The sequence below is a fragment of the Nothobranchius furzeri genome, chromosome 1, assembly GCF_043380555.1.
Source record: "Nothobranchius furzeri strain GRZ-AD chromosome 1, NfurGRZ-RIMD1, whole genome shotgun sequence".
Classification (NCBI taxonomy): Eukaryota; Metazoa; Chordata; class Actinopteri; order Cyprinodontiformes; family Nothobranchiidae; genus Nothobranchius; species Nothobranchius furzeri.
The window spans coordinates 101,382,096-101,407,716 of NC_091741.1; the positions used below are offsets into that span (position 1 = coordinate 101,382,096).

General features: G+C 41.1%; 1 protein-coding gene across 4 annotated transcripts in view; it reads left to right on the forward strand.

The window, feature by feature from the left end:
• The window catches only part of LOC107394330 (glutamate receptor 3), a 176,476-nt gene that overhangs the window by 145,958 nt on the left and 4,897 nt on the right, over nucleotides 1-25,621 (forward strand). The window contains exons 11-16 of one of the 4 annotated variants that reach the window (XR_001574010.3): nucleotides 118-491; nucleotides 792-990; nucleotides 15,363-15,610; nucleotides 16,339-16,453; nucleotides 20,546-20,660; nucleotides 22,006-22,142. Coding sequence is in view for 3 of the 4 variants with exons in the window: in XM_015973347.3 (XP_015828833.3) it covers nucleotides 118-491; nucleotides 792-990; nucleotides 15,363-15,610; nucleotides 16,339-16,453; nucleotides 22,006-22,251 (1,182 nt within the window). In the remaining variant the exon portion in view is untranslated. Of the gene's footprint in view, nucleotides 1-117; nucleotides 492-791; nucleotides 991-15,362; nucleotides 15,611-16,338; nucleotides 16,454-20,545; nucleotides 20,721-22,005; nucleotides 22,254-25,621 lie in introns of those variants that run through there. The other 3 variants (XM_015973347.3, XM_015973280.3, XM_015973416.3) reach the window with 3 other exon arrangements.

Here is a 25,621-nt window from a genome sequence, read left to right on the forward strand (position 1 = left end):
CTGTCCATCAAATGTTGTATTCTATGTCACGTCCTAAAATAATAAAACACTTACAACGACCCATTTACTCGTTCCAGGTCATGACTAACACTTGCTGTGCATGTTCCCTGTTTCCAGAGAGCAGATATAGCCGTTGCACCTCTCACCATTACACTGGTTCGAGAGGAGGTGATAGACTTTTCCAAACCTTTTATGAGCTTGGGCATCTCCATTATGATAAAGAAGCCACAAAAGTCCAAGCCTGGCGTGTTCTCCTTCCTGGACCCGTTGGCCTATGAAATCTGGATGTGTATAGTGTTTGCCTATATCGGGGTGAGCGTGGTCCTGTTCCTGGTCAGTCGTTTCAGTCCTTACGAGTGGAACCTCGAAGAGCAGGATGAAACCAAAGATCCCCAGACTCCCCCTGATCCTCCCAATGACTTTGGCATCTTCAACTCTCTCTGGTTCTCGCTGGGCGCCTTCATGCAGCAGGGCTGCGACATCTCTCCCAGGTGGGTCGACTCCAGTAGAAACCTGAACATAAAAGAGAAAATGCACAATCTTTAATACATGCTATCATCCTCTTTTATGTGCAAAAGTGGTCATCTCAGATTTTTCCAGTCAACTGAAAACACTCAAACAACCCTTGGAAGTGTGCTGTTTTATATTAATGACGCACTTCCAGCTTTTTTCTGCCAAACACCAGGCAATCCTGAGGACTGGCCTATCGTATATACATTTAACAAAAGTCGTTGCGGCTTGATTGGCACCACATGTCGCTCTAACCGTGTTCTGTTTTTCATCTTGCTCAGGTCCCTGTCAGGTCGAATCGTTGGTGGTGTGTGGTGGTTCTTCACCCTCATCATCATCTCCTCCTACACAGCCAACCTGGCTGCCTTCCTGACTGTGGAAAGAATGGTCTCGCCTATAGAAAGTGCTGAAGATCTGGCCAAGCAGACAGAAATAGCCTACGGCACTCTGGACTCAGGCTCCACTAAAGAGTTCTTTAGGGTGAGTAGAGCCAGAAAACTAGTTTTTTGTACTCTGCACTAATCAACCAGTAGCTCCTTTTCCTTTCAGCTGACTCCATATAATGTCCTTGGCAAACTCCCCCTTGCAGCCATTCCATTTTGTACTTTCAGTATTGCACTCTTGACCTGTGCAAAAATTGCTCCAAATAAGGTATGTTGACAGGGAAGCAATTCTCAAACTCCTATAGACGTGGATGTCAAATGTATGCAGCAGCACTGCAGTGTGCAACCTTGAGGCGCCGGGGCTGTCAGCAGAAAGTGTGATAACAACAAGGAGGACTCAGAGGTGACGAAAACAAGAGGCTAATCAAAGCCCCCGCATAAGACTCAAACTCAGAAGGGTCAGTTCATGAGTTATAATTAGCCAGGTAGTTGTGGCTGGCAAATTGGGCCTGATGAAGAAGAGCCCTGCAGGTCAAACAGAGCAGTCTGAAAGACATTTCAGAAGGAAGAAGCAATATGTCGACTGGCTTGAGGGACTAGCTCTGCAATTAAGTTATAAATGAACTGCAGTCTGGGGTGAAAGAGTTTTAGTCACAGCCAGAAAATCACTGCAGTTTGTGATGCAGGAGCCGAAGAGACCTTCTGTTGTGGAATCCATGGATGTTTCAGCTCACGGCGTGGCCACAAAAGCAGTCCGAAGCTGAAAAGGAATGAACAAAAACAGCGCTCTGCCTGCGATGACGAAAAGGCGATATGACGGTCTTTTATCTTCCACTCGCTCATTACTCATCAGCAGGAGAGAAACAATTCATATGTTTCACAGCTGCAGCCTGTTGGCAGAGACACTCTTCATTTGAGTTACCCCTGGCTAGAACTGCTCACAGCCGCTAAATGAAAAATCTAATCCATCTTTTGGGGTTTTACTCCAAATAAAGAACAACAAGGTAGTATACACGGAGCTATATCTCTAAAATTAACTAAAGACTAAATCATCCCTTTTTATGGCAGATGCTGCACAGGTGTAAAGACCACACAGTAGAATTTGTGACAAACTTGAAGGTTAACCGTGACAGATCAGGTTCCCAGCCCTGGCTGTCGAGCTTCTGTCATGTAGTAACACAATCTGAGAGGTGGCTTTCAGAATAACGAGCGTCCTAGTTACATCCCGAAATCTTCAAATAGGAAATGACATGTGTGAACTGATATTTCAGGGGACTTTTAATTAAAGCTGTAGAGAAGGCTGACAAGGAGGAAAACCCACTGATTAATACGAGTTCAAGTTCTATTTCAGATCTATTTTTCAAGAAAACACACCGAGGCTTAATTAGACCCGCACGGCATCAGCCAGCTGGAAATTTTCTAATCCAGTCCAATGTTTCAAAAGCGAACATATGTCATCGCGTCTGACACTGTTGGCCTTTAATTTTTGATGCTTTCACCTGTTTTATTTCCCCACAGCGCCCTGACTAGTACAACACATTCTCCAGACGATTCTTTTTTTCTCTCTGGTGCAAAAAATTAGACACTTTAAAGCCACTGAGCTCATTTTTCATCACAGTGTTTTTGGTTGAATCATCCCGGTGTCTCCCGTGGTTTAAGATCTCCCCAAAGCTTTTATGTTCTTTGCTCCTGTGAGACTGACTCTTTGGAAAACATTACCTGTCACAGTACGTGTGTGTGTCTTCATCTGGGAACGTAGTGAAGCTGTGGAGGCATTCTAGGGTATTATGGATCCTCCAGAAAGCCCATATTCTGATGCTCAGCACCAACTTGGACAGCTGGTCTGGGAGCTCGGTGACGCACCGCAGCGGAGGCCTGCATCACTCAAGGCGTTTGGCAGCACCTTTCCGCTGGCTCTCTGCTCTTCTTCCTCAAACTACCCTTCTTGTTTGGAAACTTCTCTCTCCTCAGCCTTCAGCGTGTTTGTTGTTCTACCTTGAGACGGCAGCGTGATGGCTCCAAGCATCGTGCTGCTCTTCTGCAGCACCTCAGCCTGCTGCGGTTCTTTTAATCAGTGTGAGGCGTGCCGTGACGCTCCTCGTGCAGCCGGATGTATTTGTGTTTTTTGATAATTAGAAAAAATGATGAGTCGTACCAGGGAGCCCATGTTTATCCTCTTTATGAGGTTTCGTCCCATCCAAAGCCTTGGCTCAGTTGCATCTCGACAAAGGCCGGACCACAACGATGGCTCGGATGATAAAACGCACCGATGTGGCAGTTTAATTGCGTGTAAAGACTTTGGGGTGAGACCATCAAAGACGACCACACCGCCATCCCTTCATGCACCTCATTTAGCAGCGTAACAATGAAAGAATGATAATTGCAGTGAGAAATGAGACCACAGTGTGCTTCTCTGCTCCTCAGAAGATTAAACGTTAGCCAAACCCTCAACGGCAACCATCGTGCATCTCACTGATCTGCAGGTGTGGTGGAGATGGGATGGAGGGAGGGTGGGGGACAACAGCTTGGGTGCAGGCACCAATACATTCGGCTAAGCATGAAAATCAATTTCACGTCTCAGCTATTGTGGCACACACTATTGCTTCAGGATGGTCCGGCACAATGTTTAATAAGTAGCTCGTTGTGTGAAGCGGACCTGCATTAGAGCAGGGTTGCATGAAGAAGAGCTGGAGAGGAGATTTATACAAGAAATCCTTAAGTTGCCCTGAAATCATACGCTGCACATTGAAACAGAACTCCCAGAGCTCTTGTCACTTTGTGTTTCAGTAAAGAGGAGGCTCCTGAAAGATTAGAGGCTGTTTGCATAAAAACGAAAGCTGACGAACATTTCTGCTGCAAGACAGGCGTAACCTCGGAGGAAAAGTACTGTCCTCCAAGGGGCTTATGGAAGTTAAGATGAGCAGCAGCAAACCGCCAAAGAGGAGCTACTGAAGTCCAGCAACAAGCATCAAAGACGAGTAATTGGTATTCAGGATGTAGCATGTGGCACGTCAGTGACAAAATAAACCCCCAGAGCCTCAACTTTCATCTCTGCATACTCGAGATACAGGTAGCCTTGGTGTGCAGGATATTGGAGGGGAATGGCGATGTCTTCGAGCACAATAGAAGGGAAGTTGGGCTGAATGAAATGTAGCAGAAGGGGGTGTTTGGAGATGGCCTTTAAATGCACAAGCAGCGGAACACGTGGGAGAGGCTGTAATGGAAGCAGGCCTGCAAAACCGGTGGGAGAATAAAAAACAGGCTGCAGTTGGAAGGGCAGTGAGCAGAGGTCTGGAATAGCTGCGTAACTCAAAATCAATACAGATTAAGTGGTTATTTAGAATGGAGAGGTCAATTTCTTTGACTTTGGACTTTAATCACTTGTCTCTTCTGGGTCGTTTTAATGACGTGGTTGTAGGTTCTTAAAGAAAAACAATTAATCTTTTGAAAAATACAGAACAAAACCCTCCCATTTCTGCCCTTTGATCAGCACGCACAGAAAAATTCTGGGACTTTTTTTCCTGGCGTAGAAGAAGTTCCTCCAGACATTAACCTGCTGAATCCAGGTGTGAGAGATCATAGCATCAGCGACTTCGTCCAGGAAGACACTGGCAACTACATTCAGCTCTTATCTTATGGCCATCTACTTGTGTAATCTCTTGTGTTGGCAGTAATAATGTCTACCTGTTGTGATCAACACCTATAGACTCTTTGCTGTTTCTAAAAGGACCACTGCGTTTATCGGTCTGTATTATTCAAGGGTCACCAGCTCCAGTCCCTGAAGGATACATCCTAATTTCAGCCGTTTCTTTGCTCTAACATACTTAAAGAGCAAGTCACCCCCAAATCACATTTTTTTTGCTGATAAATTATATAAAGGAGTGTCTAATCATGCTGCAGACACGTGTCGTCAGTAATTTGGCAGTTCAGTGCATCTTGGTTAAAATTCAAATATTCTGCCTAAAACTGTCAGTGTTGCGCCGTCGTCAGGGAAAAATTCTGCACCGTATTTGAATTTAAATCTGCCACCGCTATTGGCTAAGAGGGATGCTATGATGTCATCTGGTACATTATGATGTAATAATGCCATTGTGAGCCTGTGTGTGTGTGTATTTGTTAGCGGCTCCGCCCTCTCGGTCTGCCAAGCAACAGCATTTGTTGCATTTTTCAAACATGAAGTGGGAGTGAAGTAAGTTTCTTGTAGGGGGTGACTTGCTCTTTAAGTAAAGGAGAGGTTAGCAGGCTTCTGCAGAACTCAACACAGTGAGGAGGTGAAAAAATGAAGGATTCAGGTGTTCTGAAGCCAGACATGTGTAAAACATGCAGGCGGTAGTAGCCCTATGGGCAAGGCTGCTTTGGATCCACCACAAAGAAATCTCTGTAATGAATCAAATAAATAATTTTAACGCTCAAACATTTATTTTTAAAAAAGTTGTTTTTAGGTATTAAGGCAGCGCGACTCGGGGTTGCGAATGACCACAGTCACCAATTCTTGTCATGTGTCTTGCCCATGTATGTCTGATCTCTGAATTGTGTGTACTGAAACTCTAATTTCCCTCTGGGATTAATAAAGTATCTTTGATTTGATTGATTTGATTTTCAAGCAAGATTTCAGAAGGACTTTCTCCTGCGTTAAAATGAAATTGGCTCGTGATCAAGATCTGTTTTAACTGTTTAGTGTTCATTACAGGAGAGGAAAACAGTTTGGTTCCAGGTCAGTTGTTCTTTTAGCCAGTTAAAACACTCGCAGCCACATCAAAACCAGACGCAGCAGCCTAATGCAGAAGCTAAAGTGCCCTCTAGTGGATGGATGCAGCATATGTTTTAAGCCACGCCCACTGCACATAAACAACTAGGATATTATTTTATATTTAAAAATATCCTGGTTTCATGCAGATGCATGCCTTGGGATCGCTCCAAGAAAGGAACATAGCAAAGTGGAATGTTCGGCTTGTCTGTGAACAACAGTAGTTTCATGTAAGCTGAAGGTTCTCGAATCCTTTTCTCTGCATCAATTAATCAGCAGGAGTTTCATTACTGGGAGCTTACTGGAAGTCTACTTATGATGACATTGTTTTATTCTGTCAAACTGCACCTTGGAAACAAAGAATGTACTTTAGCTGTAAGCGATTAATTACCAGTTCACTGAAGTGGGATCTATTTCTGTCAGGCGAGCTGTCAGTCTTGGATATTTCTGATGAAAATTATCATAAGGTGGAGTTCATTTGTAATCGTTGGTCATTACTTTGCTTGTAATCTAAATGTATGGAGCTAGGATTGGGACAATATTACACTGTAACTTGTACCAAGTTTTGTAACTTGTAACATATGTTGCTACTGTAACTTTCATTTTGTAGCATATAATTCACATTTTGTAACTCGTAACTCTCGTTTTGTAACATGTAACTTTCGGTACTAACGTGAAACTTTGATTTTTTTAACTTACAGAAAAAGCAAATCTATGTACAAGTTTTAAATCACGACCTCAAGTCTACGTGTACAAAACATTTTGTCCCAATTCTAGCTTCTTTCCCAAGGAACCAATGACGAGAATTGCATGCTACAAAACAGAAGTTACGGGTTACAAAAGGCGATTTATGTGTTACTTAACGTGAATTACATGCTACAAAACAGAAGTTAGTTACAAAACATGTTTCAAATTACAAAACTTTGTACAAGTTACATGAAATATTTTCTCAGTCCTAGTTCCATTTAAGTGAGGGTTGTGACTTCTAGAGCCTATTAGTCTTGCTTATAGGGTGATATGTGTTTGTTTGGAGCTGACTATTTGTCGTTCAACGGAGCTTCAGTGCAAAGGGTTACAAAAAACTAAAGTTTCTACTGACGTAACTGACCTCAGGTCCTTCAGGTGAAACGAATGTTAGAACATGAATCAAAAACTGCTGTAGTTTGACTTAATATTAGGCTTTGTTGGCTACTTTTCCTCAATACAACGTCTTTTCAGCCACTATTATATCTGCACTGGCTGCACTTTATTCAGCGGAACATGGTGTCATTTATTTCTACCACAGTGTCACAAAATCCTCAACTGTTCATGTTAAGTTTTTCCATCCAGAGTGAGTGGATTTAAAACGTGTTAAAAGTGCTTTGGCTGCACTTGTCTCTTTTCTTGTCAGAAGGTTTGAAAAACCACTACAGGAATGTGATTGTTTCAGGCAGATTGCAGGTTGAACTCCTACTCAGATGATGTAACTGTCGCTGAGGTAGGAAGCTTGGTTATTTACGTACTTCATTATACAGTCAGCAGCATCATGACGGCTTTAGAATGATTTCAGGGGCGTTTAAAGGAGGAATGCTTGTGCATGCAAATAATGTATTATAAAGTCTTGTCATCTCCATGTTAACTGGTTCATTTAGACTATAGCGGTGTATCATAACAGGGTCATAATGGGACATATAGGAGGCCCACGTGTATTTATAGCTTTTTTAATTACTCAGCAAATTGTCTCACAGACATGTGTTGCCCTTAATTGAATTTTAAACGGTCACCGAGTAACATTTTAGAAGAAAATGAGCGAAGGCATACAGTGATAAGTGTTGTGTATATTACCGACTGTAGGAGTGAACAGCAGTCACTCTCTCTTTCCCAGCCGAGTGCCCTCTGTCTCTGTGTGTGTGTCCACTGGAAGGATTTTTAACTGTAATTTGAGTTGCTGTGAAAGGGCCTATTTAGGTTTCGGTCGCACTTTGTCCCCTGCTCTGATATTGACAAATTGACTTCATAAAGCACCGAGGCAGGCGTGCGCCGTCGCCACTAATCGATGCTTGGATTTGTTATTTTTCTATATTTGAGGAGACGTCTGAAGCTTCCTCGCTGCTGAGAAGATGAGCCCCTCGTCCTTGGGGAAATGTCCTCCAAAGCCTTGTTGTTTCTATGATGTCTGACACAGTAAAATACTAAAATCATGACATCTATCTCTGACTCTGGTTCCCTTCATGAAACAGAATGGCTGTTCCTCTGCCTTTAACCTGTTTGTTTGTTTGTTTGTGTAGAGAGCGTTCATCCTGCTGATTTTTATGCATCTACTTCATTTGTATTTGTGTAACGTCTCGTCCTGACCTCACCTGTGGCTCCATGTGCTGTGGCAGATGCCTGCAAACAAATTGTTTATGAGTGCATAAAAGCGGTAAAGTACTTTGGTTAGGCCAAGGTTAATGCTTTTGTTTATTAATGGAAATGCATTAGAGACAGATGTGATCATGTTGAAGGGACTTGTTAGTAATTCAAGGCACAGAGAATAATCAGCATGTTTGGACACAGAGAGAAACAGAGCTCAGTTATTACAACGCTGCTTTTTCCTTCAGCTGCAAATGAAAAGCTTCACACTGATTTAATCGAAACACAATTTTGAAAAAAAAAAAACGTTTTCCTGTGTCATCACACGACCTCAGTGTTCTTGAATCTCACAAATGTGTTCTCCACTCCTTCATCTCCTCACGCTTAGACTACTGTAACTCTCTTTTCACGTGTCTGAGCAGAACCTCCCTGAACCGTCTACAGGTGGTTCAGAATGACTGTGCTCGGCTTCTGACCAAGTCCTCCAAACACACCCACATCACCCCGCTTCTCCTCCAGCTTCACTGGTTGCCAGTCAACTTCAGGGTTCATTTCAAGATCCTGGATCTGATCTTTAGGGCCTTACATGGACAAGCACCATCTTACATTGGTGATCTTCTTAGTCCTTACACCCCCAGCAGGTCCCTGAGGTCCAGTGATCAAAGCCTACTGGTTGTGCAGCACCAGGCTAAAGACCAAAGGTGACAGATCATTTGCTGCTGTGGCCCCCAGACTCTGGAACTCTCTCCCCCTGAGCCTGAGATCAGTGGACTCAGTGGACTCCTTTAAGAAGCAGCTGAAACTCACCTGTTCAAGCTGGCTTTCATCACCACCCTTATTCTGCTCTTTCTACTTATTGCGCCTTTCCTGCGATCCACTGATTACCCTCGCTCCTTTTCATTTTCTCTCTCCCTTTCCTTACATAATGATTATTATTTTTATCACAAATATTTTTTTATTTTAAACATATTTGTAATCATGTTTTGAAATCATTTTTGATACTTTAACTGTTTTTTGTTTATGTGAAGCGCCTCTTGATTTTTATCAGTTCAGGCTTTTAAGTGACCTTCGTCACCCTCTCCTTATTCTGCTCTCATTCCGCCTTTCCCAGGATCCACTGACTTCTCTCTTTCCTATTCATTTTTTTCTTTCCCTTTCCATACATTTTTCTTCTAATTTTAACAATTTCTTTAATCGTTTTTTAAATAATTTTTTTATGAAGTGTGTCGGGATTTTGTGTGGGATTTTTTTGTCTTGAGAGGCGCTATATAAACAATGATTTTCTTTCTTTCTTCTTTCAAATTTGAATTGAAGCAGTCATTCAATCCAGCAAAACATAAAGATAATGATTATTAAAAATAAAATAAAATGGTAAATGGCCTGTATTTGATATAGCGCCTTCTAGAGTCCTGGAACCCCTCAAGGCGCTTCACAACACAATCAGTCATTCACCCATTCACACCCTGGTGAGGATGAGCTACAATGTAGCCACAGCTGCCCTGGGGCGCACTGACAGAGGCGAGGCTGCCGAGCACTGGCGCCACCGGTCCCTCCGACCACCACCAGCAGGCAACGTGGGTTAAGTGTCTTGCACAAGGACACGACAGCGACAGACTGAGCGGAGCTCGAACCTGCAACCTTCCGATTACGGGGCGAGCACACAACTCCTGTGCCACCGTCGCCCCCATAAATATGAATAAATTAAACGGATGCTGTATATTCTCCTCTGCCTTTGACCCATTGCAATGGGCAGCCATTTGTGTAACAGAAGGGGGACACACTGTTCAGGAGCTTGCCCAAGGATAATTCGACACTCGTACCTAAGACTGAGCAGCTTATCTTCTGATTTGGGTGAACCACTCTCCCCATTTAGCATGACCACCCCTATTTGGTTTTATTATTTTCAATTCAGTTTTGAGCTTTGGCATTCAAAAACAAATCAAACGTTTCAGACAAAGTTCCCAAAACATTAACCAGAGGTTTTCCAATGCTCAGGAAGGCTGGAGTGACAATCAGCCTGTTCTGAACATAGTGTTACTCTAAAAATGAGGATGTGATCAATCTACAGAGACGAGAAGAAACACGAGGCCTTAGCTGATATTTTTGAACAAGCCACTAAATCACCAGACCGCTTTAATGTTTGTTCATTTTATTGATGGGAAAAAATTGATTTCTGAGTTGGCTGTCAGGAGGCAGCAGTGCTCTGGAGCTCAAGGCTTCAATCACAGAAACACTTTACAGGTGCTGGCCAGTAAATTAGAATATCATCAAAAGGTTGAAAATATTTCAGTAATTCCATTCAAAACGTGAAACTTGTACATTATATTCATGCAATGCACACAGACCAATGTATTTCCAATGTTCATTACATTTAAATTTGATATTCATAAGTGACAACTAATGAAAACTCCAAATTTGGTATCTCAAAAAATTAGAATATTCTGAAAAGGCTGAATATAGAAGACACCTGCTGCCACTCTAATCAGCTGATTTACTCAAAACACCTGCAAAGGCCTTTAAAAGGTCCCTCAGTCTTGTTTTGAAGGCACCACAATCATGGGGAAGACTTCTGACTTAACAGCTGTCCAAAAGACAATCATTGACACCTTGCACAAGGAGGGCAAGACACAAAAGGTGATTGCTAAAGAAGCTGGCTGTTCGCAGAGCTCTGTGTCCAAGCACATTAACAGACAGGCGAAGGGACGGAAAAAATGTGGTAGAAAAAAGTGTACAAGCTCTAGGGATAACCGCACCCTGCAGAGAATTGTGACGACAAACCCATTCAAAAATGTGGGGGAGATCCACAAAGAGTGGACTGCAGCTGGAGTCAGCGCTTCAAGAACCACCACGAGGAGAAGACATGGGATTCAGGTGTCGCATTCCGTGTGTCAAGCCACTCTTGAACATGAAACAGCGCAAGAAGCGTCTCGCCTGGGCCAAGGACAAAAAGGACTGGACTGATGCTGAGTGGTCCAAAGTTATGTTTTCTGATGAAAGCAAGTTCTGCATTTCCTTTGGAAATCAAGGACCCAGAGTCTGGAGGAAGAGCGGAGAAGCACAGAATCCACGTTGCATGAGGTCCAGTGTAAAGTTTCCACCGTCAGTGATGGTGTGGGGTGCCATGTCATCTGCCGGTGTTGGCCCACTCTGTTTCCTGAGGTCCAGGGTCAATGCAGCCGTCTACCAGGAAGTTTTAGAGCACTTCATGCTTCCTGCTGCTGACCAACTTTATGGGGATGCAGACTTCACCTTTCAACAGGACTTGGCACCTGCACACAGTGCCAAAACCACCAGCACCTGGTTCAAGGACCATGGTATCCCTGTCCTTGATTGGCCAGCAAACTCGCCTGACCTTAACCCCATAGAAAATCTATGGGGTATTGTGAAGCGGAGGATGCAATACGCTAGACCCAACAATGCAGAGGAGCTGAAGACGACTATCAGAGCAACCTGGGCTCTCATAACACCTGAGCAGTGCCACAGACTGATCGAGTCCATGCCACGCCGCATTACTGCAGTTATTGAGGCAAAAGGAGCCCCGACTAAGTATTGAGTGCTATACATGCACATTCTTTTCATGTTCATTCTTTTCAGTTGGCCAACATTAGAGAAACAAACATTTTTTCATTGGCCTTTAGAATATTCTAATTTTTTGAGATACCAAATTTGGAGTTTTCATTAGTTGTCACCTATAAATATCAAAATTAAACGTAATAAACATCGGAAATACATTGGTCTGTGTGCATTGCATGAATATAATGTACAAGTTTCACGTTTTGAATGGAATTACTGAAATATTTTCAACCTTTTGATGATATTCTAATTTACTGGCCAGCACCTGTACAGCTGGGAAAACGTTTACACCACGAGTTTCAAACTTTTCATTAAAGGTTCTGTATCATGCTATTTAAAGCTTTCAGAGCAAGGACGGGCCCATGTGTGATTAAAATATGACCGTAGGTAATATGGGGACTTCTGAATATTTTTATTTTTCTGTCTCCTCCTCTTTTTATTTTCTTGAGACCAGAAATCAGACGCTAGTATATGAAATCCCGCCTCCACCCGTGTGAATTCTGCCCATGATGTAACCCTAGATCTGCAGCAAAGCATCATGGGCCAAGAAGAAAAATAAAGCAGCTTTGGAAACACACAGCCAGCAGCAAACTAGCCATCAGTGGCACTAGGACTTTTCCTGGTGGATTGGCTACTGCACAACCAGTAGGCTTTGGTCACTGGACCCCAGGGGGCCTACTGGGGGTGTAGGGACTGAGAAGAAGATGGTGCTTGTCCATGTAAGGCCCTAAAGACCAGAACCAGGATTTTGAAATTGCTGATGGTAGAGTCTGACCACTGCACAAAGCCCTCTCCATCACATCCCAAATATTCTCAATGGGGTTAAGGTCTGGACTCTGTGGTGGCCAGTCGGTGTGTGAAAATGATGTTTCATGCTCGCTGAACCACTCTTTCACTATTAGAGCCTGATGAATCCTGGCATTGTCATCATGGAATACGTCCATGCCAGAGTCCAATCTTTATGCTCCATAGCAAATGAAAGCCATTCACTCTGGTTTGTCTCACTGATTAGTGGCTTTCTTAGCTGTTTAGTCCCAATCACTTGAGATCCCTTCCCATTGTGCATGTGGAACTACTCTTACTTTCACTATTAAACATAGCCCTGACTTCTACCGTCGTTTTTCTTTTGATTTGATTTCACCAAACGTTTAAGTTATTGCCAGTTACGATCATTCAGGTTTGATTTTTATCTGGCCACATTTCTTCCTCGAAAACGATGGGTCCCCACCATCCTTCCGGTTTTAACAACGCATTGAACACCTCTTAACCCAGTTTTAGTCATTTTCTAGGCTGTGTCTATCAGTCTAGAAATGTATCTTTTATTTAATTCATAATTGTATTTATTTAAATAGTTTTGCTCCCCCTCTTGGCTTTGTAACACTGAAATCTGAAAAGACACGAATGAGAGCTGTTGGCACTTGAAACAGTTTTTGGGTTTTGGGGGGTGACTGGTTTTATAAGCATCTGGATCACTAAAGCATTTTTAGGTTATGGGTCAATGTTCATTGTAATTTATATATATATATATATATATATATATATATATATATATATATTATAAGCATCTGGTTCACTAAAGCATTTTTAGGTTATGGGTCAATGTTCATTGTAATTTCTATATATATATATATATATATATATATATATATTATAAGCATCTGGTTCACTAAAGCATTTTTAGGTTATGGGTCAATGTTCATTGTAATTTCTATATATATATATATATATATATACATACATATATATTATAAGCATCTGGTTCACTAAAGCATTTTTAGGTTATGGGTCAATGTTCATTGTAATTTATATATATATATATATATATATATATATATATATATATATATATATATATATATATATATATATATATATATATATATTATAAGCATCTGGTTCACTAAAGCATTTTTAGGTTATGGGTCAATGTTCATTGTAATTTATATATATATATATATATATATATATATATATATATATATATATATATATATATATATATATAATAAGCATCTGGTTCACTAAAGCATTTTTAGGTTATGGGTCAATGTTCATTGTAATTTCTATATATATATATATATATATATATATATATATATATATATATATATATATATATATATATATATACATACATATATATTATAAGCATCTGGTTCACTAAAGCATTTTTAGGTTATGGGTCAATGTTCATTGTAATTATATATATATATATATATATATATATATATATATATATATATATATATATATATATATATATATATATATATATATATATATATATACATACATATATATTATAAGCATCTGGTTCACTAAAGCATTTTTAGGTTATGGGTCAATGTTCATTGTAATTTATATATATATATATATATATATATATATATACATACATATATATTATAAGCATCTGGTTCACTAAAGCATTTTTAGGTTATGGGTCAATGTTCATTGTAATTATATATATATATATATATATATATATATATATATATATATATATATATATATATATATATATATATATATATACATATATATTATAAGCATATATATTATAAGCATCTGGTTCACTAAAGCATTTTTAGGTTATGGGTCAATGTTCATTGTAATTTATATATATATATATATATATATATATATATATATATATATATATATTTATATATATATATATATATATATATATATATATATATATATATATATATATATATATATATTATAAGCATCTATATTATAAGCATCTGGTTCACTAAAGCATTTTTAGGTTATGGGTCAATGTTCATTGTAATTATATATATATATATATATATATATATATATATATATATATATATATATATATATATATATATTATAAGCATATATATTATAAGCATCTGGTTCACTAAAGCATTTTTAGGTTATGGGTCAATGTTCATTGTAATTATATATATATATATATATATATATATATATATATATATATATATATATATATATATATATATATATATATATATATATATATATATACATATATATATACTGATTTTCTGTAAAGTTAACTAAATATAGTGGATAGACCAAGGTCACTCCACCATGTGTGAGATGCCAAAATCAGTTCATCTGCAGTGAGTGATTTAATTGATGCTTATTATAGACCGTGTCCAGATTTCTCTGGATTTTACGGTCTTGCTAAACCTGACCCCAGGCGTTCACCAGAGAAGCACTTGTTTGCCTTGTCACTTTGTCACGAGCTGCTTTGTTGTTCTTCGCTTTTCCTTGAGCACAGCTCCTCTGAGTTTCCACTGAGATATTTTATTGAGCACTGAAGTGAAATGATTAGTTTTACAAGTTAAACTGGAACCATGAACCAAAGGTGTAATTCATACCATGTGATGCAGGTTTAATCAAAGCTTTACAAAATAAAGATTGTTTCCTGCAATCTACTGTCTGTTGAATTATTAAGGATTTGTCAAACGCCTGATCCCCCCCCCCCCAAAAAAAAAACAACTAAATTTTATGGCATTGCAACTTGATGGAACTGATGTGAGCCTCATTCACACGCTTTTGCCACATGTCGGTGAATTACTGTTGAAGAGTGATGGATATTGTAAATTCTTGTACCTCATGATCACGGTGAAGTTGAACCATCATTTTGTCCTGGAAGTATTTAAAGATATCACAGATACTTTTCTAGATGTCTCTAAATACTTCACCAAGTTACTTTAAATCGGGTGATCATTAAGCACAGAAATCCTACAAAATCCATCCCACGGGTTTGGATTTTGAGATTTTCTAAAGTAATTTTCTCTTTCTCCTTCACACAGCGATCCAAAATAGCAGTGTATGAGAAGATGTGGTCCTACATGAAATCTGCCGAGCCCTCTGTGTTTGTTAAGACCACTCCTGATGGCGTTGCCCGGGTGCGGAAGTCAAAGGGCAAGTTTGCCTTCCTGCTTGAATCAACCATGAACGAGTACATCGAGCAGCGGAAGCCCTGCGACACCATGAAAGTCGGAGGGAACCTCGACTCGAAAGGCTACGGTGTGGCGACGCCCAAAGGCTCTGCATTAAGGTGGGTGGGATAATATAACAATAGCCCCCATGTTGTTATAGTATTCCACCTACCCTGATGTCCCCCTCTTGTCATTCTCTTCTAGTTTTTTATGGATACAGAGGTAACGGTAGTAAAGCAATTTAAATGAACTTGGATGCAAAGGTTATTTAATGCTAATCTCTGTAAATGTATAATCTGCTGTTTTTATAATAGAGAGCTCAAACTCAGAGAGTAAGGTTAAAGCTAACTACTATTTCATATTAATGTGTCTTGCTGCTGCTTTTCTCTCTCCTTCTGTCCCGTGTGCTGTCCTACCTGACTGTTGTGTTGTCATTTTTAATTTAACAGTTCGATGGGTTTTCAATTTAGCCCTTTAAAAGCTGCGCTGTCACTTGTGACGAATGTTAATTGCATGATGTTTGTTGCTGTTACTTTTCTTCTCAATGACAAGTGTCCCCATCCCGCACACTTCGGTTCTAAACGTAACCCTTCATGCCACCTTTTTCCAAGATTTAACACTGTCTCTGCCTTATATGAGCCTTTCTTATCTCTCCATATTCCTTAAATTCTTGAACAATTTGTCCTTTCCTAGACCGTTCTGATTAACAGACAAGTGAGCTCTGCTTCGACAATGGTAGTCTCACTACCAGTTCCCAATAATATGATGCTTAGTGCGATTATTACTTTGCAGTAGATTTCTCGTGCACCTGTGCATTTTCTTACAAGTTATGTTTTATCGTTTCAAGAAATGCTGTTAACCTGGCAGTTTTAAAACTGAATGAGCAAGGCCTCTTGGACAAATTGAAAAACAAATGGTGGTACGACAAGGGAGAGTGCGGCAGCGGGGGAGGTGACTCCAAGGTCAGCCTCGATGTCACCAAAATCGGGTACCATAGTGCAGAGTAATCGGCAAGGCTGTTAACACCAACCCAACTACAGCGATTCAAACTGCTGCCACATCCAGGCAGATCCCCCAGGCCCACCGGTAGTCTGAACAGATGGTTTCACAGCTCAGATCAAAGGAAGACGCCTTTGTTTAACCAGCAGAAACACAGTTTTTGGAAAGCAAAGAGGGAGAGGTGTCTAAGTTTGGGAATAGTCGGGAATGAAGGTTTGGTTCTTGAACATGGCTTCCCTGCATCTGTGAAGAAGTGACGTTTGTTAACTCCCCGTCACAGAAATGCTGGGCAGGACTTCCTTTGGGTTCTGTCTAAAAAATAAACATAATATGAAACAGCTGATAGAGTCACACCTAATTAAGGGAAACATCGTGCATCAAGTAAGGCTTGTTAATCATGTGACATGTGGCTTTGCAGTACTTTACTGCGCTGCTGCTTTGCATCCACATGTAAGGTTTAAAGCCTTTGGGCATAAGACACTATTCTCCTTAATGACAACAAAACAAGAACTATCAGGCTGGCTGCTCATAACCTGGTAAGCATCTGGATGGGACGAAATAGCTTAAAGAAATGTGATCCATGCTAGATAAATGTGTGACCTGATGAACCTGCTGCGATTCCACTATGTGCACTCTCAGCTCCGCCTCATCAGTCACTGCTCTGTGACCCTTTGGACCATCTCCATCTTTTCTGTGGTTGTAGTGACTGATGAATATTTCACAACAGCAGCCAGTGGGTGCTTGCGTCTCTCAGCCATGAGAACTGATGCCACCTACGTTATGACCTATTTCTATTTTTCACAGAGCAAGGAAAAGGCAGTATGCCCTTACAGTGCAGGTCAGTTTAATGGTGAAGGATGCTTTCAGGTACATAACTGGCTGCATTACTGACAAGCTGCAAGGTCCGACAGTGCCATTACAGTTCTGATGGGACAAGTCAACCAAAACATCTCAATTTTTCTTTCCGAGGATTTCAGAGAAGGCGAAATGGCCGAAGTTAAACACTAACGGGAAAGAACAAAGGAAGTGTTCACGCACACATAAATAGTTTTTGGTTTCTATCTTTTAGCAAAAAAGAAGACAGCAAGTCTGCACGTGTGCAGTAGCCTTTCTGTCTAAAGCATTTCTTTAACAGAAACAATTGGCTGATTGACTTTAAGACTGTAAAAATTCTGTTAACTTAGAGGAATATAGTGAGGATTTCCTTAAGTGATGTTCTGCAAAATAAGTAAATCACGATAAACACTTCATTTTTGAAAGAATGTGCCAAACGGAGGCGTTGCCCGGCGAATTTGCGAGAGCAGCTCTGAGGCTGTGAGTGTCACCATCAGAGAAGCGAGCCGGTAACAAGCACACACACAGACACACCACTCAGTAGGAGGAGCAGAGAAACATGCTGTAGGATTTATGTACACCTTGTGTACGAGAGGAAAAGAAGGAGCCTAGTAGGACATTTTTTCTAAGAGCCAGGTGGATCAGAACAGCATCGTTTTGTACTGCCTTGTGAATGGCCAAGCCGGCTGGAGGCAGAGCAGAGCAGCGCAGCCACGTAATACGGTACCAGCAACGTCACAAGGGTACCTCTCAGCCATTAGCAATGGCTGAGTCAAGTTCCTATTGCTGAGTTTTAACCTGAAAAGGGCACAATTAGGATGGGTTTATGCTGAATAATCATATTCCAAATAAGATGCAATACAATGCCTAAACAATGACTGCACATGTCTACAGCTCCATTAGACTTTCAGTTATGCAGCTTATCAGAAAAAAGTTGACTTAGTGGTTACTTTAAAGAAATAGTGACATTTTAAAAGCATCATTTTAGGATTTTTGTATTTTATTTTTTATATTTGGTAGAAACTGAAATAAAATGTGTCAGACTGACCAGAGCTCCGCTGAGCACTCAGTTCCACTTTTGAGCTAGTATTTAGGATTTTTTTCTTGTGTTAGACTACTTTAGGAAAAATCCCACATGACATTTCCCCACACGTTAGTTTTTTACCCTAACAGGCCACACAAAACTCGGACAAACAGATTCAGGGATAGCTTCTTTCCCAGGGCAATCGCCAATCACCAGTGGGAGTGGCACTCCAATTTCGTTGTACTTTGTATAATGACAATAAAAGGCTATTCTATTCTATTCTAACAGGCAGCCATTAAATTCTAAATTGGTTTCACCAAAGGAAGTTGAATAAGGAACATGTTTAATAATCTCTCAAAAATGTCTTTTTATGCCAACAAACCTAATTATAATGCTTTGCTAGCTTGCAGTGTGTAGTGGTCCCTGAGCTTTAGAAGCTACTCGGAGCAATCGGAAGTATTTTCACCCCGGCGAGGTCTGTCTGTTTCCTGGACTGACTGGGCTCCCCAGATATTCGTAGAAAGGTGCTAAAGCAGCCTGAAGCGCCGTGCTTTAAACAGAGAATCACTTGGCTCTGCAATGTGTTCAAGTCCATGTTCCAACAGACGTCAGGAGATGCACACAATTCCTTCCACACAGCAGCAGCATGCACATCGACTCACACACATCAGAAACACACAGATCTTTCGTGGCCTCAGGCACAACACAGCGCAGCCCGCATTGACTTTCAGACACAGAGCATGTTGCCGGGTAATTGCATTGTTAATCAATGTCTCTCCAAGTCGAGACAATGGTCGGGTCTTCACAGACCGTTTCTCCAGATTGGCTATGAGGTATACAGTGTGTAATCTTCTCTTAGTGCATTATGCGGCACGTGGATCCCCCGGGACACATTGTTTCCAGGGAGCAGTCAGGTCACTCATTTATCAACATACTCTTTTTGTTCGCTTCCAATTTGCGTTTCACTCTACTGAGCGATTGAACTCAATTACAAATGTGACTCAGTCATACCTCGACTCCACACTGTTGTCTTTAATCAGGTTTAACATTGATTTTCACTTTTTTCCCAAAATAATTTAGTACAATGGTAAACGGTCTGTATTTGATATAGCGCCTTCTAGAGTCCTGGAAACCCCCCAGGGTGCTTTACAACACAATCAGTCATTCACCCATTCACTCCCTGGTGGTGATGTGCTACATGGTAGCCACAGCTGCCCTGGGGCGCACTGGCAGAGACGAGGCTGCCGAGCACTGGCGTCACCGGTCCCTCCGACCACCACCAGCAGGCAACGTGGGTTAAGTGTCTTGCCCAAGGACACGACAGCGACAGACTGAGCGGGGCTAAAGTTCACCCTGCAGGCTAGGACACGCTTATTCTGTTTTGATTGGCTTATACAACTTTGTTTAAGTTACGTAAGGGATTTGTGCAGCTTATTGATCCTGAAAGTGTTATTTGTCTCCAACAACTGTAGAGAAGTATGGACAATGCATTTCGGTGAAGCCATGATATTTAGGGAAAGAATGTCCTGCCTCTACTGACCCACACCTAATCATGGTGTTTCATAAATAAATAACTAATTACATCTATGAACAAAGACAGTCAAACAACTGTATGGTAAAATCACATCAATCCACAACCAGGAAAAGTAAACTACAGAAGATGTAGCTTACACTTTAAAACCAGGCAAATGTCCCTTTTGTTCACGGGGCAGGGCTTAAACACAGGACTGCAGCCAGCCACTAGAGGGGTTACTGTGTTTTGTCGTTTGTTGTTTTGGCCTAATAATCATCAAACACTACCGGATTAGATTACTGCATTACAGAAAAAGGTTTAAAACACACTGCTCCATTGTTTCTGTCTGGTGAAACAAAGCTGATAAACTTCTGCTGCAAGCCTCTGTTACCAGCTCCTAAATCAATGCACCTTGGTCTCATTGATGGTCAAAGACTTGCAGATTGTACTCTCAGTACCTGCTTGTCGCCCCGTTAACAGCATCTGCCGATTACTCAAAGCGATACGAGTAGGCCCTGGCTTTAGACTAGGGGTTATTTAGACAGTAGGTAGAATGCTTGTGCTCTTTGTGATGTTGACACGGCCAGGTGTCCTGCTCTATCGCTTTGTAAAGAATGTAGTTTTAAAGTTGAATAACATAAAATAACATAATATAATGTTATTTATGTTATTTCCCACGTGAAGAACTCCTGTAAACCTTGCAGTATTGAAACTCAGTGAACAAGGCATCTTAGACAAGCTGAAAAACAAATGGTGGTACGATAAGGGTGAATGTGGAACCAAGGACTCTGGAAGTAAGGTCAGTCGCTGCAGGTCTTTTGTACTGATTCCAAAATTGCATTTTGACGTACTGTTCATATGCAAGAAAAATTTATCTGACATCTATAATATGCTTTATTTATCTTTTGTTCATTTGTTCATTTTCATACACATGACTGTTTTTGTTCTATTTTTTTAGTAACGTTTCAGATTTCCTGCCACAAACTGTAACACAGTTTTGGCTGATGGCACTGCATCCCCATGCACACTTTTTTTTTCTCTCAATAGAGCTGAAACATTTTTTTAAGCTATTTAAAAACTACAAACACTTTTGTGTAATGATAACTCTGCAGGGGACACTGATTCAGTGCCTTTTAGGTTTACTAATATCACAGCAGTTAACTTTTTGTTGATAAATGCTGTTTTTGCTCATTTCCATTTTTGACATTCATGATACTTTGACCATTTTGCTGCTGTTTCTATTTACTAAACTGTTAATGAAAATTTGATTGATTTGTGTTCTTACTAGTTTGCACTGAGATGTCTCTGTTAGATTCTTCGGCCTCCTGTGGTGTGATGAACAAGCAAGCCCTCTTATTGTGATGAGTAACACAAATTCTACTTCCCCGAGCAGCGAGAGCACCGTAGGGTGTCCTCCTAATGTCTCGCGGTTGCTCACAGAGGAGGCTTAGAGGCTTTGTTTCCACAATACAAGAAGTCGATGAATGTAATAAACCCACTTTCTAACCCTTTGAGATACAAACCCAGAACAAGCTCTGATTACAAACGAGTGCAGCTCGATCACTCATAGGGTTAAACTGCAAATAGTAAAACTCTAATGAACAAATTTTTAATGATTGCATTTGGTAGGTAAGCAGCAGCAAAATGGCTTGATTTAAAGTGTTTTTTACCTTTAACTGAACTTTCACTGGTAATATAAACTTGACTGTACTGTATGACAATGTTGCCATGAGAGTTATACGTACATGTCGCTAAGACAATTGAAAAGACAGGGATTTTTAAGTGCTGTTGACCTATGCGATACTGACCGGCTTCCTCATACAGTTAAGAGCAGAAGCCATTTTCCATATTTTTACGTTAGCACAGGAAAAATTCTGCATTCACCAGAAAATAGAGCAAAATAACTGGATCTGTTCTCCTTAGAGGAGAATGGTTTGAACATGGAAGTCATTAAGTTTCTTATAAGTTTGAAAATGTTTTTTTAAATATAGTCTAAATACCTTCTTCTATTTGTTTATTCCAGTTGTTACCTATATTGTTGCAAATAAAGCAGTTTTATGTAAGGCAACAGTGTGAGGGTAGTTTTATTCTGTTGTTGTTTTTCCACTGCAGCTCTCTTATATCTGCTCTTCACTTCCCCCCAGGACAAGACAAGTGCTCTCAGCCTAAGCAATGTGGCGGGTGTCTTCTATATTCTGGTTGGAGGGCTGGGGCTGGCCATGATGGTGGCTCTGATAGAGTTCTGTTATAAATCACGACAAGAAACCAAAAGGCTGAAATTGGCCAAGAATGCCCAGAATTTTAAGCCGGCTCCCCCGACCAACACCCAGAACTTTGCCACATACAGAGAAGGCTACAACGTTTACGGAACCGAAAGTGTTAAGATCTAGAGGTAAGTCGTCCTCCTCGCTGTCCACCGGTGTCGCTACAACGGCAAATCTGGGAAAATAATTAGCTTAAAACATTTTTTCAGGCCTCTTAGCAACTTTCTAACATACTATAGCTATACATATATTGTGGATAATAAATAAACAAACAAAACATTTAAGAAAGGGGTTTTCTCGCGTTTTTCTGAAAACCTCAGCCAATAACACGGCTCGATCCAAAGCCAACTTTGGACCATTCAGTTGAGTTGACTGCCTCACCGAATTACCACACTTCCCTGGGTCCGCCACTATTTAAATGCTCGTACTTTTTGCATTAGGCCACTGGTGTGAGAGGGTCAATAATATCAGAAAAAGACAAACAGCCGGCTGCTACTACTTCAAATTTTTGACAAACTACCCAAAGTCCCAAAAGAAAGAACACCATCTGAAGATGCAGGCCACACAAGAACATAGTGGACATAGAAATCGGTGCTCTCTCATTTACTCTGGTAATCCAGGTTCTGGTTTCAGGTAGATGTGGCCTAATGATTTAAAAACTAGCTTGATTTGCAGATTTGTTGTTTGAAAAAGAATAGTCACAATAGCAACATGCAAAAGTCTTGTTAAAAGAAAGTTTCTCAAAATACGTGTTTAACATCTCATAGTAATGAAAAAGGTAAGGTTAAAATGGTTCTAAGTTGTGGCTTTTTACTCAGAATGAATGAGGCAGCAGTTGTTCCAGTTCTCGATGTTTAACTTTTAGGAAGTACAGCAGCAGCAATGCCACAACAACAGGAGGAAACCATCAAAAAATGGTGCATGAATCAATCAATTACACCTGCTAACTCTCTGCTCTGCCACACACACCCCACTGCCGAGGCAGCAGAATGACTGCTCTTCAAACTGAAAGGTTGTGTTTAATTGAAGCAGGCACTAAGGCAGTGTTTCAACTACCATGGTGGAGGTTAAAAGTAGAGGGTATTTGTAACCTCCCCCTCGCCAGATGGTATTTTCTAACGTTCCCCTTGGGCGGCAAATACGAAAATTCACAGTCAGAATGCATGGGAAACAAACGCTTGATCACAGTGAGAGTAACGTTTTAGGTAGCAAGAGGGTTAAGGTTAGGATGAGGGAGAGGGGAAGGTTATAAATAGTGAAACGTTAAGGTTTAGGTGCGGTTAAACGAGCTGGTTCTGTGCCGCATCAGCGGATATCTCATCATGTCAGTTTTACGCTGCACTGGGATCTGCAGTTGCAAAAGGGAAAAACCCCTTTTCACACATAAGTAACGAAAAAGGGCACTTTTGGCGTCAGGGGTCTGACGTGGAGGGTGGCTGACCAAGCCTTTGTTTTTGACGCGCTGGGAATGAGAATGTGTTGTATATTCAGTAAAGACCCCACCCCCCACCCTCCACCCCACCCCACCCCCGCAGGAACATGCTCGAGAGTGTGGGGGTGGGGTTATGTTCTCAGCAGTGGTGGTATTAAATCTTTCAACTGTGGACCTTTGCAAGGAAGTTCAAGATCTCAAACTGGCTCCAGGTGAAAACATTGTATCGTTTGATGGCATGTCACTCTTCACGTGTATACCCAGAGTTGAAGCCGTGGAAGCAGTTGGGGAATGTCTGGAACAAGATGATTCCTAAAACGAGAGTACAAAACTAACTCCAGACCCAACACATTCTCACACCCAAAGAGTCAAAATATGACGAGTGTGACCAAGCCTCAATATATGATGATTCGAGATGCCCCAGCGCGTCAGTAGACGATGATCAGGGACACGCGGCTCCGCTGGCGTCAGTGTTTGACGCCCGCGGTCACACGGACATTATTCGACTATTTAACCTTCCCCTCACCCCATTCCTAACCTTAAGGTCAGTAACTGTGACCTTAAGGTTAGGGGAAGGTTAAGTAGTTCACAAGTCGTTCTAATGTCCGTCTCACCACCGGCGTCGGATACCGACGCTCTGGGACGTTGCGTCATCAGTGTGTCCCTGATCGTCATCCCCTGACGCGCTGGGGCATCCCGAATTGTCATATATTGACGCTTGGTCACACGTGTCATATATTGACACTTTGGGTGTGAGAATGTGTTGCCAGACCAGATCTGTACCCTCCTTTCTACCACATATTTCAAACACAACTAGTTTTACCGGCTAAAACTTGGATGAGCCATGGGCTCCCCAGTAGAACCTTTTGTCATCATCATCTACTTGGAGGAAGTAGAAACCAGACTCCTACAATGGAACAACACCTAACCACTGGTTCAGGTATGTGGACGACACATGGGTCAAAATTCTCACAAAGGAAGTAGAAGACTTCACCAAGCACATTAATGCCGTGGACAAGAACGTCAAGTTCACCAGAGAAGATGCTCACAACAACCAACTGCCCTTCCTGGGCTGTGCTGGGCAAGTTGAACAAGATGAAAGTCTCAGCATTGAAGTCCACTCACACAGACTCACATCACCCACTGGAGCACAAAATGTCAGTCAGCAGACATTTACACCATCGGGCCGAGAACATTACCACAAAGATTGAAGGAAAGAAAAAGGAAGAGAAGCACATCAGGAAAGCTCTCCAAAACTTCAGATGCCCTAACTGGACCTTTGTGAAATCTACAAAGAAATCTGGAAAATAAGCAGCAACCAGCAAAGAAAAGAACAACAGGCGCAAAGGCACCGTCACCCCATACGTGGCAGGAGTCTCAGGGAAACTGAGAATCTTCTCCAAACACAACATCCGGAAATTGTTCCATCCTAACAGAAACTGGTCCATCCAAAAGCCAAAACACCCAAACAGAAGCTCAGTGGCGTTGTTTATGCAGTCCAGTGTAGTGAGGACTGTCCAGATCTTTACATTGGGGAAACTTCACCACAATTACACAAGAGCACGGCACAACGCAGGAGAGCCATCTCTTCAGTTCAAGACTCTGCAGTCCAGCTTCCAGCTACACCTGAAGGACAAGGGACACACCTGTGAAGATGACAAAGTACACATTCTAGACGGAGAAGATAGATGGTTTGAGAGAGGAGTAAAATAAGACATCTATGTCAAGCATGAATATCCTACTTTAAAAAGGAGAGGAAGCCTCAGGTTTCACCTTTCCTGTACCTAATGCAGCTTTGAATCTCATTCCTAAGCAGTTTCAGTCTAGGTCATATCCTCCTGCATCTAATCAACACAACTCTGACACAACAGAGGCTAATGACAACAACGACTCATCGGGGTAGAGAGGAGGGTTCTTCATTGGTAGTTTCTGCTCATTGAGCAACAATAGACAGTTACAGCTTATAAGCTTGACTCTCCCATATTCCAGTCAGAATAGACAAAGCTCCTCGGACAAGAAGCGAAACGTCTTCAAGAAACAAAAGAAGTCAGTCGCCTTCATTTG